Raw genomic sequence first — 15000 nt, 5'->3', positions numbered from 1 at the left:
CAGAATAAAAGGACGTACATATAGCAAGGAGATGAGGAGGAATTTCTTTAGAGGGTGGTGAATCTGTGGAATTCATTGCCACAGAAGGCTGTGGAGGCCAAGTCAATAGATACATTTTAAGGCAGCGGCAGATTCTTGATTCTTGATTAGTACGGGTGCCTGGGGTTATGGGGAGAAGGCAGGAGAATGGGGTTTGAGAGGGAGAGATGGGTCAGCCATGATTGAATGGCGGAGTAGACTCGATGGGCCGAATGGCCTAATTCTGCTCCTAGAACCTATGACCTCATGAATCCAACATCGAGCTATCGATCTGGACGGGCATCTCCTCGCACGGGGAGGTCCCAGCTTCCGGACGTTCCACCGGTCGGGCCTTAGTTCCAGTGACACTCACCTGCGCTGTTATTCGGATGGAGTTCCGTGGTCCTCCGGGGTAGCGCGGAGACATGAAGGACTGTCGGGGGAGAAAGACAAAGCCTGTCACGGACTGCGGGACAGATCGCCAGCTGCTCCAAACATCCCGGGAATTCAATAGACAATAGGAGTAGGCCATTCGGCCCTTCGAGCCAGCACCGCCATTCAATGTGATCATGGCTGATCATCCACAATCAGCACCCCATTCCTGCCTTCTCCCCATATCCCCTGACTCCGCTATTTTTAAGAGCCCTATCTAGCTCTCTCTTGAAAGCATCCAGAGAACCTGCCTCCACCGCCCTCTGAGGCAGAGAATTCCACAGACTCACCACTCTTTGTGAGAAAAAGTGTTTCCTCGTCTCCGTTCTAAATGGCTTACTCCTTATTCTTAAACTGTGGCCCCTGGTTCTGGACTCTGGGAACATGTTTCCTGCCTCTAGCGAGTCCAGGCCCTTAACAATCTTATATGTTTCAATGAGATACCCTTTCATCCTTCTAAACTCTGTGTGGAGTGTACAAGCCCAGCCGCTCCATTCTCTCAGCATATGACAGTCCCGCCATCCCGGGAATTAACCTTGTAAACCTACGCTGCACTCCCTCAATGTCCTTCCTCAAATTAGGGGACCAAAACTGCACACAATACTCCAGGTGTAACTGCTCCAAAGCCTTACTTCCAAATCGCCAGCAACAGCCGCGTGGGCGGGAAGGTGGCGATACAGTGCAGCGGGTAGAACTGCTGCCTCACAGCGCCAGAAACCCGGCTTCGATCCCAACTACGGGTGCTGTCTGCACGGAGTTTGCACGTTCTCCCTGTGACCTGCGTGGGTTTTCTCCGGGTGCTCCAGTTTCCTCCCACACTCCAAAGACGTGCGGGTTTGTAGGTTAATTGGCGTGGGACAATTGTAAGTAGTCGCTAGTGTGTGAATGATAGTAATAGTGTGCGGGAATCGCTGGTCGGCGCGGACTCGGTGGGCCAAATGGGCCTGTTTCCATGTTGTGTCTCGAAACTAAACTAAACCCCAGTTCAATCATGACCCCAGCTGCTGTCCGTGTGGAGTTTGCACGTTCTCCCTGCGGCCACGTGAGTTTCATCCGGGTGCTCCGCTTTCCTCCCACGCCTCAAATACACGCGGGTTTGGAGATTAATTGCCCCCTGATGGGTGAGGAGTCGATGAGAAAGCAGGACAACATAGAACTGGCGTGAACGGGTGATTTGATGGTCGGCATGGACTGGGTGGGCTGAAGGGCCTGTTCCCATGTTGTATCTTTAAACCAAAGGCAGATTAAACCTGCAGAGAACTCGTTGTATTCCCCGAGCATCCCTCCGACTATAAAATGGATCAAATCCAGATGAAAAATCCCTCCACACTGTCCCATCAGACATTCCCAGGGCAGGGGCCGTAGGGATTCCGTTTAGTTTAGAGGTACAGCATGGAAACTGGCCCTTCGGCCCATCGAGTTCATGCCGACCAGCGATCACTGCTCCATGCTAGTTCTATGTTATACCGCTTTCACATCCACTCCCTGCACACAAGGGGCAATTTACAGAGGCCAATTAACCTACAAACCCGCGCGTCTTTGGGATGCGGGAGAAATCCCACGCCGTCACAGGGAGAACGTGCAAACTCCACACAGACAGCACCCGAGGTCAGGATCGAACCTGGGTCTCCGGCGCTGTGAGGCTGCTGCGCCACCGTGCCGCCCAGTCGAGAGAAAGATTCGCTCCACACTGTCCCGTGGAACATTCCCGGGACAGGGAACAGCGTGGGTCAACACAGAGTAAAGCTCCCACTACACCAGGGGTCAGCCCCCGGGCCGAATGCGGCCCATAACCCGAAAGCATCCGGTCCGCCGACCGCCGACCGCCGAGCACGGCCGATTTCTGGCCGTTAGGCATCCTGCGCAAAGCCGCCTGCACGGCCGCGGGACCTTCTGCGAACATGTTTAAGAAAGAACTGCAGATGCTGGAAAAAGCGAAGGTAGACAAAAACGCTGGAGAAACTCAGCGGGTGGAGACATGCAAGGATCGCACGAGGCTGCCTCACCCGCTGAGTTCCTCCAGCATTTTTGTCCACCTTCTGTGAACACGTGATTTGATGCCTGCCATCCGGGACGGGTTGGGGGACGGAATCCATGTGTACACGTGATAGATGTGGCCCGCCATTCGCTCGCAGACACGCGTCCCGGCCCCCTATGCAGAACAAGGTTGCCCACCCCTGTACTACATCATCCCATCAAGAGAGAGCTAGATAGGGCTCTTAAAGATAGCGGAGCCAGGGCATATGGGGGGAAGGCAGGAACAGGCCACACACACACATACACACATACGCCATTGGGACGACAGATGGCACAATGGGCTAAGTGTTCGGCTGGCAACCGGAAGGTAGCCAGTTCGAATCCCGCTTGGAGTGCATACTGTCGTTGTGTCCTTGGGCAAGGCACTTCACCCACCTTTGCCTGTGTGTGAATGTGTGTGAGTGATTGGTGGTGGTCGGAGGGGCCGTAGGCGCAGAATGGCAGCCACGCTTCCGTCAGTCTGCCCCAGGGCAGCTGTGGCTACATAAGTAGCTTACCACCACCGAGTGTGACTGAGGAGTGAATGAATAATGCGATGTAAAGCGCCTTGAGTATTAGAAAGGCGCTATATAAATCCCATCCATTATTATTATTATTATACAATGGCGGTGCTGGCTCTAAGGGCCGAATGGCCTCCTCCTGAACCTATTGTCTTGTGTCTATCAAACGGCCTCAGAGCAAGAAGCCCATGCATTACATAGCTTTAAACTTTAGACTTTAGAGATACGGCACAGAAACAGACTCTTTGGGCCCACCGAGTCCATGCCGACCAGCGATCACCCCCGTACACTATCCTGCACACTTGGAACAATTACTTTTGTAAGTTGTAACTTTGGTAAGTTGTAACTTTTGTAACTTGTAAATGAAACTTTGTCGGCAGCAGATATATGTGGCGGCTCTTTGGGTACTCTGTGTCTCGTACGCAAGAACAAAGAGTCTCATTGTACCTACCCTAGGTTCGTGAGACAATGAAGTGCCATTGAATCGTTGAGTTTGCAATTTTTACCGGAGCTACTTAATCCACAAACCTGAGGTGCGGTTCCGCATACATTTCAAGACCCCCCTCTGTGTCTACGAAGCCCTCAATGGGCTTGCCCCCATCCTACATTAAAAGTCTTCTCACCCACCACTCCGCCTCCAGGTCCCTCAGATCGGCCGACTTGGGGCTGCTGAATATCCCGCGGTCTAGGCATGAGCTCAGGGTCGACCGCCCGCGTCTTTGCGGTTGCAGCCCCTAGACTGTGGAACAGCATCCCCCCCTTCCCATCAGAACTGCCCCCTCCATCGACTCCCTTAAGCCAAGACTAAAATCTTATCTATACTCCCAAGCCTTTCCTGACGTCCACTGAGCGAGGGCTATATGTATATATGTATGTAGTTTTGTTTGTTTATACTATTCTTATAACAAATGTTTGGCCAACGTGAGTTGTTTTTTAAATGTGCTATATAAATAAATGTGACATTGCTTGACTTGAGGTAGACACAAAATGGCGGAGAAACTCAGCGGGTGAGGCAGCGTCTATGGAGAGTAGGAATTGGCGACGTTTCGGTTCCCGAAACGTCGCCAATTCCTACTCTCCATAGACGCTGCCTCACCCGCTGAGTTTCTCCGCCATTTTGTGTCTACCTTCGATTTTACCAGCATCCGCAGTTCTTTCTTAAAAATCTGCAAACCTGCACGTCTTTGGAGTGCGGGAGGAAACCGGAGCACCCGGTGAAAACCCGCGCAGGTCACGGGGAGGACGTACAAACTTCGTACGTACGTACGGACAGCGCCCGTAGTCAGGATCGAACCCGGGTCTCCTGGGGCAGTGGGGCAGCAACTCTACCGCTGCGCCACCGTGCCCCACGTCTCCATATTGAAGCTCCCCCTCCCCCCCCCCCCCCCACCGTATATCGGACTCGCACTCACCTGACCGTGGGGTCCCATGATGGGGTTGTTGGGGTTGTGTCGAGGAGTCTGGCTGTGTTGCGTTGGCTGTGATCCCGGAGGGCCCTTGAACAGGAACAAGGTCGAAAATTAAAACAGTGAAAGCTGGGACAGACCCACGTTACCCGCTAGACACCCTATCCAGGTGAGGGAGACTATCCAGTCTGACTGCAGTTAGCTGGAGATAGACACAAAATGCTGGAGTAACTCAGCGGGACAGGCAGCATCTCTGGAGAGAAGGAATGGGTGATGTTTCGGGTCGAGACCCTTCGGATTTTACCAGCATCTGCAGTTCTTTCTTACATAGAAACATAGACAATAGGTGCAGGAGGGGGCCATTTGGCCCTTCGAGCCAGCACTGCCATTCATTGTGCTCATGGCTGATCGTCCCCAATCAATAACCCGTGCCAGCCTTCTCCCCATATCCCTTGATTCCACTGGCCCCTAGAGCTCTATCTAACTCGATACACCTATCTTTTGGAAAACATGTTGAAAAATCTTCACGAGCTCCGACGTACCCGCTACGTTCATTCTACGTGCTTACCACGAGTTTAAACTCGAGAGAGCACTTGAATGAACTCGCACCGTGGGACAGGGCCATTACTCCATTTTCATGTATCAATGCACTGCATATGCATTGATTGTAATCATGTATTGTCTTTCTGCTGACTGGTTGGCACGCAACAAAAAGCTTTTCACTGTACCTCCGTACACGTAACGATAGACTAAACTGAAACTGTATCTTGTTTTGTAAACTAGTATCTGTAGTTTCTTGTGTGCCTGAGGTTAGCTGTGAGTGAGGCAGAGATGTACTGGGATGAAGAAGGGTTCCAATAGATAATAGACAATAGGTGCAGGAGTAGGCCATTCGGCCCTTCGAGCCAGCACCGCCATTCAATGTGATCATGGCTGATCATCCTCAATCAGTTTTTTTTTTTTTTGTCTAATTGTAGTCCTGTAGGTCTGTGTCCAAGATGGCTGCCGTGAAGAGAGAGTGGACGCTGGCACGCTTTGGCTGCCGCTGCTCTCTCTTCACACTGTGTTTTTGATTTTCTGTTTTTGGATTGAATTCTGTTTTTAATTTGTGTCTCTGTGATGTCTTTATTACTTGTTATATTCCGATTATATGTTATTCCGATTACTATGTAAGGTGTCCTTGAGATGTCTGAAAGGCGCCCATTAAATAAAATTTATTATTATTATTATTAGTACCCCGTTCCTGCCTTCTCTCAATATCCCCTGACTCCGCTATCCATAAGAGCCCTATCTAGCTCTCTCTTGAAAGCATCCAGAGAACCTGCCTCCACCGCCCTCTGAGGCAGAGAATTCCACAGACTCACCACCCTCTGTTTACCAAAGCCAATTAACCTACAAACCCGCATGTCTTTGGAGTGCGGGAGGAAACCGAGCACCCGGACGAAATCTCACGCGGCTCGGGGAGAACGTGCAAACTCCGCGCAGACAGCACCCGTGGTCAGGATCGAACATGGGTCTTCGGCGCTGTGAGGCAGCAACTCCACCACTGCGCTATCTATCTATCCCTTGTATAGTCAGGGGTGAGGTGCCAGGTAATTTGCTTGTATGATTAATATTTCCATTTGTGTAACTTGTTCCCAGTTGCTTAACTCATTTACCGACAAGCCTGAGAGAAGCAACTGTACACAGCGACAATATTTCCCACTGCTGTTGCAGAAACAAGCTACTGCAGAGGCTGGGTTTGGACACGCTAGAGGCAGGAAACTTGTTGGGGGAGTCCAGAACCAGGGGCCACAGTTTAAGAATAAGGAGTAAGCCATTTAGAACGGAGGCGAGGAAAAACATTTTCACACAGAGAGTGGTGAATCTGTGGAATTCTCCGCCTCAGAGGGCGGTGGAGGCCAATTCTCCAGATGCTTTCAAGAGAGAGTTAGATAGAGCTCTTAAAGATAGCGGAGTCAGGGGATATGGGGAGAAGGCAGGAACGGGGTACTGATTGTGGATTCTTCTTCTGCCGTGTGTCTTTTAGACCTGCAGCTCCGTTGAGGCGAGCCAAGCCAGCGTGTCATCGACCAGGTCAATCAGACCTCGTTCACCATTCGGTGGCCGGTGTTTGGGGCAACTGGTGACGATGTGCCCCACTGTCTGTGTTGGGTCCCCACACTCACAGGAGGCGCTCGCTGGTCCACGAGGCCCCACCTCTTCATCGCTACTCCATAGCGTCCGATGCCTGTCCTCAAGCGGTGAGGGTTGTCCACTGCTTTCGGGGCAGGTCCTGGCCAGGGATGTCCATGGGGTCAATGATGTAATTGGGATGTCCATTGGGTCATTGTGGATGATCAGCTATGATCACAGTGAATGGCGGTGCTGGCTCGAAGGGCCGAATGGCCTACTCCTGCACCTATTGTCTATTGTCTACGCTCAACCTTCTCGCAACTGTTCTCCTTCCGTTCCCAGCAAACAATCTGTCCATGTTCTCCAGAGATGTTGCTTGATCCCTCTGAGTTTAGTTTAGTTTAGACATACAGCCTGAAAGCGGTCCCTTTGCGAGGACCATCGATTACCCCGTACACTAGCACTGTCCTACACTCACCTGGGACAATTTACAAATTCTTGTGTCCTACAAACCTGCACGTCTCTGGAGTGTGGGAGGAAACCGGAGCACCCGGAGAAAACCCACGCGGTCACAGGGAGAACGTACAAACTCCGTAGACAAGCACCCGTAGTCAGGATGGAACCCGGGTCTCTGGCGCTGTGAGGCAGTGAGACCCTTGTGCCGCCCCTTCATCACTGGTAAAGTTACTCCAGCACTGTGTGGCCTTTTAAACTCCCCATTGCTGCTGCGATGATTGATATTTGCCATGCACTGACATCTGCTGGAGGAAGTCTGCGTGTGCAGCTGAGCCTGAGGTGTTTGCAGTTAGTAGAATGCAGGAGGTATGTTTCCACTAGTGGGAGGGTCTATAACCAGAGGGCGCAGCCTCAGAATAAAAGTACGTACGTTTAGAAAGGAGATGAGGAGGAATTTCTGTAGAGAGAGGGTGGTGAATCTGTGAAATTCTACGCCACATATGGCTGTGGAGGCCAAGTCCATGGATATTGTTATGGTGGGGACTGAGAGATTCTTGAGTAGTGCGGGTGTCAGGGGTCATGGGGAGAAGGCAGGAGAATGGGGTTGAGAGGGAAGGATAGATCAGCCATGCTTGGATGGCGGAGTAGACTCGATGGGCCGAATGGCCTAATTCTGACCTGGAACTTATGAAACCAGCAGGGCAGAATGGCCTTTTTGAATTCCGTAAATGGAACATAAATCGAATTGAAGTTTTGATCCAAATATAAGTTTGATCCTTACCTTTATACAATGTAACTTTGCAAAATAATTAAAGGTAGACACAAAATGCTGGAGTAACTCAGCGGGGCCGGCAGCATCTCTGGAGAGAAGGAATAGTTGACGTTTCGGGTCGAGAAGGGTCGGACTGAAGAAGGGTGTCGACCTGAAACGTCACTGTGCTGGCTCAAAGGGCTGAAAGGCCTCCTCCTGCACCTATTTTCTATGTCTCTATGTCACCTATTCCTTTTCTCAGGAGATGCTGCCTGGCCCACTGAGTTACTCCAGCTTCTTTGTGTCTGTCTCAGAGTTAGTTAGCGCTTTTGGTAATGGCACCAAAATTGGCGGAGTTGCGGACTGTGAGGAAGGCTGTCAAAGTATCTGGTGGGATATAGATCAGCTGCAGAAATGGGCAGAGAAATGGCGGATGGAGTTTAATCCGAGCCAGTGTGAGGTGCTGCAGCATGCGGGGAGGTCAAATGCAATGGGGAAGGCAGGTAAACAGTTCGTGGCAAGACCTTTAAGAGCAGTGATGTACAGAGGGATTTTGGTTTCTTGGTTCTTGGTTTCTTGGTCCTCCAAAATATTCCAAATGGAATTTAAACTGGAGGTGGTGAAGGGAGGGCTTAAGCCAGAAAGGGTTATTGGGAAGAAAGAGCTACTTTAAATTTAGTTGCATCTGGTTGGGTAACTATAGTTGGGTGGAGATTATTCCATGCTTTAATTGTGCGGGGGAAGAACGAATTGCTGTATACATCTGTCTTGAAGCTGGGATCACAAATTGGCTCGAATGCCCTCGTCTGCTCCTAATTGGTTTGGGTTTGGTGTAGGTTTTGTAGTCTATGTCGAGCTGACCATTTAACATATTGTAAAAACAGGTCAAACAGTGAGCTTCACGTCTGTCTTGGAGAGGGTTCCACCCCAGAGAATTCGGAAGTTTGGTGACACTCGCTTCTCTCTCATAGGTGTTAGTAACAAATCGAGCTGCCTGTCTTTGGACACGTTCGATGGAAGAAATCCTTTGTCCCCTAAAAGGGGCAACACAAGTAGATAGTGGGGTGAAGAAGGTTTCTGGTATGCCTGCCTCCACTGGTCAGGGCACTGAGTACTAGAGTCAGGACGTCGTGTTGCAACTTTGGTTAGGCCGCATTTGGAGTATTGCGTACAGTTCTGGTCGCCCCATTACAGGAAGGATGTGTGGGGGATTTCGAAAGGGCGGAGAAGAGGTTTATTAGAATGTTACCAGGATTGGGGGGTGTTCGCTACGAGAAGAATGTCGAAACAATGAACTGCAGAAGCTGGTTTACACATAACAACACAAAGTGCTGGAGTAACGCAGCGGGTCGGGCAGTGTCTCTGGAGACCACGGTTCTGGTCGGGACCCTTTCTTCAGACTAAGGAGAGACTGGACAAACTTGGACTGTGTTCTCTGGAGCATCGAAGGATGGATGGATGGAGACCTGACAGAAGTCTATAAAATTCTGAGAGACACAGATAGGGTAGACGGACAGAACATTTTTCCCCAGGGTGGAAATGTCAAAGGCAGGAGGGCCTAGCCTGAAGGTGAAAGGGGTAAAGTTAAAAGGACAAGTGCGGAGAAAGTGTTTCTTTGCATAGAAGATGGTGGGTGCCTGGAACGCGCTGCCAGGGGTGGTGGTGGAGGCAGATACGATAGTGGCATTCAAGGGGCTTTTAGCTAGTCATATGGACATGCAGGGATGTGGATCACATGTAGATTTGTTCGATCAGCTGAGAAGGTTGTTGGCTGCAACCATCCCCCCATTGATGAACTGTACACTGCAATGGGAAGGAAGCGAGCGGGCAAGATCATCTCTGACCCCTCTCACCCTGGCCACAAACTCTTTGAAGCACTTCCCTCTGGAAGGCGACTCCGGACTGTCAAAGCTGCCACAGCCAGACATAAAAAACAGTTTTTGTCCCCGAGTAGTTGCTCTACTCAACAACCAAAGTCTGTAGCCTCCTTTAGCTCTGGCATTTTATTTCATTCACATGTTTAAACTATAATATAAATTATAATTTTTTTAATGATTTATGTATTATTCCTGATGGTTTACTGTATGTCGTGTTGTTACAGGGGAGCGGAGCATCAAGGCAAAATCCTTGTATGTGTACATAGTTGGCCAATAAACTTATTCATCCATTCATTAATTCAGGAGATTAGTTTAACTTGGCGTCATGTTTGGCATGGACATTGTGGGCCGAATGGCCTGTTCCCTGAGCTGTACTGTTCTATATTCCACTTTGTGTTGTGGACAGCGGCATTTTAAAATCAATCTGCTGATGTGACATTACTGCTGGGAGTTTAACCTTCAATTCGTGCTGGACTAACAATGGGGGAACAGGAGAACCATTTCCTCGCTCGGATCCATTCTACATTTCCTTGACCATCGTCTTCTTCCATCTGTGTAGGAAGGAACTGCAGATGCTGGTAATACGCCGAATATAGACACTGGAGTAACTCAGTGGGACGGGCAGCATCTCTGGAGAGAAGGAATGGATGACGTTTCGGGTCGAGGCCTTCTGCTTTGGTCTGATCTGTGTGGTTTTCACACCTTACCCTTCCACATATCTCCATGTCTCCCTCTCCCCTGAGTCTGGCGAAGGATCTCGACCTGAACCGTCACCCATTCCTTCTCTCCAGATGATGCTGCCTGTCCCGCTGAGTGACTCCAGCTTTGTGTGGCTGTCTGGCTTTTTGCAGCCTGCCAGGGAAAGGTGCCAGAGACAAGCCACGGTGGCACAGCGGTAGAGTTGCTGCCTTACAGCGAAATGCAGCGCCAGAGACCCGGGTTCGATCCCGACTACGGGCGCTGTCTGTACGGAGTTTGTACGTTCTCCCCGTGATCTTGCGTTGGTTTTCTCCGAGATCTTCGGTTTCCTCCCACACTCCAAAGACGTACAGGTTTGTAGGTTAATTGGCTTGGTGTAAAATGTTAAATTGTACAAGTTGGCGATATGCAGAGTACTGCCCTGCCCACTACAAAATTCAGAAGATGTGCTTCGGAGTCAGTCAGCAAATAAATTGCAGGAACAATGTATAGCCCTTAGGTGGCAGTGCTGCCCAGAGAATGGAAGGGCAGCCAATTAATCAATAATAAAAGCAGTAAATGGTGAAAATAACACAGGTCAGGTAACATATGTGGAGTGTGAGTGGAATAAATAACATTTCAAGGTCCTTTACATCAAATGTTAACTGTGTTTCCTTCTTCGCAGATGCTGCCTGAGCACCCGAGTATTTTCTGCACGTTGCGTTTCTGTAGTCATCCAGAACAGAAACAGGCCCTTCGGCCCAACTCATCCATGCCGACCAAAAATGGCCCATTAAAGCTAGTCCCATGTGTCCGTGCTTCACCCATATTTATTTCAAGGTTTCGAGCGTCTACTGCATTTTTTTGGACCCTTAAAACAAAGTTGCCTCAGAGTTAGAGAGAAAATCAGGGGAGAGTGAGATATCAGAGAGCGGGCTTAGAACAGACTCAAGGGGCGAATCAGAGAGAGAGAGCGAGAGAGAGCATGAGGCCGAAACCAGGACACGTCAGTGAACGTTAAAGGCAGCAGAGAAATAGCTGAGAATGTGTGCAGAGTGAATGGCAAAGTGGACAAGCCAGTCTAAGGGCTGGTGATTCCAAATAGTCATAGAGTGATAGAGTGTGAAACAGGCCCTTCGGCCCAACTTGCCCATACTGACCAATATGTCCCATCTACACTAGTCCCACTTGCCTGCATTTGGCCCATATCCCTCTGTACCTGTCCTATCCATGTACCTGTCTAAATGTTTCTTAAACGTTGAGATTTCCCCCCCGACCCACTTCGTGCCCCCCCCCTCCCCTCCCCTCCACCGCACCCCCCTGCGGTGTTCATGCCATGTTCCCCCCCCCAACACCCCCCATGTTCGGTGTCGCGGTGTACACGCGTGTGGCCCCCCAAACCCCCCACCCCCATGTTCGGTGTCGCGGTGTACACACGTGTGGCCCCCCAAACCCCCCCCATGTTCGGTGTCGTGGTGTACATGCGTGTGGCCCCCCAAACTCCCCCCCCCCATGTTCGGTGTCGCGGTGTACACGCGTGTGGCCCCCCCAACCCCCCCCCCCTGTTCGGTGTCGTGGTGTACACACGTGTGGCCCCCCAAGCCCCCCCCCCCATGTTCGGTGTTGCGGTGTACACGCGTGCGTCGCGGTGTTGACGTACCTGGAAGAAGCCGGGCGGCAGGGGGACCCCTGGTGGCCCCTCACCGGGAGTCATGCTGCCCAGCACGGGGCTCGGTGCTGCCGCGGCACTCTGCAGAGAAACGGGAGATAACACCGGTTAGAACGGCACGCCCAGCCGGCACTGTGCACGAGCAACACACTCACCCTCACACTACTGACACACTCACCCACACACACTCTGTATGACTGGCTCTATGACATGCATCCACTTTAGTGCGGCACAGTGATATAATAATAATAATAATAATGGATGGGATTTATATAGCGCCTTTCTAATACTCAAGGCGCTTTACATCGCATTATTCATTCACTCCTCAGTCACACTCGGTGGTGGTAAGCTACTTCTGTAGCCACAGCTGCCTTGGGGCAGACTGACGGAAGCGTGGCTGCCAATCTGCGCCTACGGCCCCTCCGACCACCACCAATCACTCACACACATTCACACACAGGCAAAGGTGGGTGAAGTGTCTTGCCCAAGGACACAACGACAGTATGCACTCCAAGCGGGATTCGAACCGGCTACCTTCCGGTTGCCAGCCGAACACTTAGCCCATTGTGCCATCTGTCGTCCCGATATAGTGGTAAACGCTAACCCAACCCCCATCGGTAGAGTTGCTGCCTCACAGCGCCAGAGACCCGGGTTCGATCCTGACCACGGGTGCTTGTCTGTAGGGAGTTTGTACGTTCTCCCCGTGACCCGCGTGCAGATTGTGGTGTGGGTTGTCACGGGATCCATTCACGGGCATCAGTCGGGTGGTACGTGGAGTAACACACTGAAGGTGTGAGCTATCGGCTGGGACACAGACACGGAGACCAGGGAGATTGGATTGTCTGTGGAGTGACACACTGCAAGACTGCTTTACCAGGGCTGGGCTGGGCTCTAATCAAGGGGATGTATATAGAGCAAGGGTTCCCAACCTGGGGTAAATTTCGCCTACCCAGGGGGTAAGTGTGTTACAGGCTGGGATCTAATCAAGAGGATTAGGGGAGCCTGCATATGGAGTAAAACATAGAACATAAAACATACAACAGTCACTCCGCATTGCAGAGGGTGGTGAAAATTGCCCAACGCATCACCAGTTCCTCGCTCCCCTCCATTGAGTCTGTCCAAAGCAAGCGTTATCTGCGGAGGGCGCTCAGCATCGCCAAGGACTGCTCTCACCCCAACCATGGACTGTTTACCCTCCTACCATCCGGGAGGCGCTACAGGTCTCTCCGTTGCCGAACCAGCAGGTCCAGGAACAGCTTCTTCCCGGCGGCTGTCACTCTACTCAACAACGTACCTCGGTGACTGCCAATCACCCCCCCACCCCCGGACACTTATTATCACTTATTATTATTTATTTCAATCATTTGCTATGTCGCTCTTCCAGGGAGATGCTAAATGCATTTCGTTGTCTCTGTACTGTACACTGACAATGACAATTAAAATTAAATCTGAATCTGAATCTGAGTCCGGAAGGCAGACACAAAATGCTGGAGGAACTCATCGGGACAGACAGCGTCTCTGGAGAAAAGGAATGGGTGACATTTTGGGCCGAGACCTTTTTCAGACCCAAATGTTGATGTTTCTAACCCATTCCTTCTATCCAGAGATACTGTCTGTCCCGATGAGTTACTCCAGTATTTTGTGTCTCTCTTTGGTTTAGTTTTTAGTATTTTAGTTTTTTCGTTTTGGGTTATGGGTGGGGGGGGGGTGGTGGGGGAAACTTTCCTCGACGGAGATGCGACCTTTCCCGTGTCGTGTCTCCGTCCGCACCGCGGCTTAACATCGTGGAGCTGGCGGCCTCTCGCTGGGACCTCGGGAGCTCCAACTTTAACATAGTGAAGCTCGCAGGCTTCGGAAGCTCCAAGCCGTGGGAGCTTCGAGCGCCCCGACCGCGAATGGTTCGACTGCCCCGACCGCCCGCGGGAGGAAAGAAGAAGATAAGACTTTACTGCCTTCCTTCGCAGTGGGGAATGTGGACGAGCTGCTGTGGTGGAAGTTTATGTCAAATTTGTATGTAGTTGTGTGTCTTGTTGCTTTTTTGGTATGACTGCCTGGCAAACCGAATTCCTCGTACGTTGCAAAACATACTTGGCTAATAAATCATGATCATGATTCCTACACATACGATACGATACAACTTTATTCATCCCCGGAGGAATATTGGTCTTCCGACAGTCACAACACACAGGGTACACAAAAATCTGCAATTAAAAGTGAAAACAAAAAGAAAAAGACAAGGGCCGAAACGTTGCCTATTTCCTTCGCTCCATAGATGCTGCTGCACCTGCTGAGTTTCTCCAGCATTTTTGTCTACCGTCTGCTTTGATCTGACGTTTTCACACCGTACCCTTCCATGTCTCTGGACTTCCTCTCCCCTGACTCTCAGTCTGAAGAAGGGTCTCGACCCGAAACGTCACCCATTCCTTCTCTCTAGTGATGGTGCCTGTCCTGCTGAGTTACTCCAGCAATTTGTGTCCATCATAGAAACATAGAAAATAGGTGCAGGAGTAGGCCATTCGGCCCTTCGAGCCAGCACCACCATTCAATATGATCATGGCTGATCATCCAAAATCGGTACCCCGTTCCTGCTTTCTCACCATATCCCTTGATTCTTGCCCTAAGAGCTAAATCTAACTCTCTCTTGAAAACATCCAGTGAATTTGCCTCCATTGCCTTCTGCGGCAGAGAGTTCCACAGTTTCACAACTCTCTGGGTAAAAATGTTTTTTCTCCGTAACAGTCCTAAATGGCCTAGCCCTTATTCTTAAACTGTGACCCCTTGGTTCTGGATTTCCCCCCAACATGGGGAACATTGTTCCTGCATCAATCTTTGGTGTAAACCAACATCTGCAGTTCCTTCCTGCACTGAGGCGTTAGGCAGAGGCTGGGATCTAATGAGGGGATTTATATGTGGAATGGTGAGTTGAGGGCCTGTCCCACTTAGGCGACTCTTTAGGCAACTGCCAGGGACTAGTTTTAATGAACGTCACCTACGACAGCAAAAATTGTCACCACTGTCGCCTGTAGTAGCCTAAAAAAATCACTTAAGTGGGACAGGCCCT

At 50.7% G+C, this 15000-nt stretch overlaps 1 protein-coding gene across 5 annotated transcripts in view; it reads right to left on the bottom strand.

The window, feature by feature from the left end:
• ssbp4 (single stranded DNA binding protein 4) overlaps positions 1–15000 on the bottom strand; it is a 140425-nt gene that overhangs the window by 20119 nt on the left and 105306 nt on the right. For 3 of the 5 annotated variants that reach the window (XM_033047070.1, XM_033047071.1, XM_033047072.1), the window contains exons 5-7: positions 11931–12020; positions 4400–4483; positions 392–451 (exon numbers count right to left, since the gene is read on the bottom strand). In XM_033047070.1, the coding sequence (XP_032902961.1) occupies positions 392–451; positions 4400–4483; positions 11931–12020 (234 nt within the window). The remainder of the gene's footprint in view (positions 1–391; positions 452–4399; positions 4484–11930; positions 12021–15000) is intronic. The other 2 variants (XM_033047073.1, XM_033047074.1) reach the window with 1 other exon arrangement.

The sequence above is a fragment of the Amblyraja radiata genome, chromosome 29, assembly GCF_010909765.2.
Source record: "Amblyraja radiata isolate CabotCenter1 chromosome 29, sAmbRad1.1.pri, whole genome shotgun sequence".
NCBI lineage: Eukaryota > Metazoa > Chordata > Chondrichthyes > Rajiformes > Rajidae > Amblyraja > Amblyraja radiata.
This window is presented reverse-complemented; position numbering and strand designations above follow the sequence as displayed.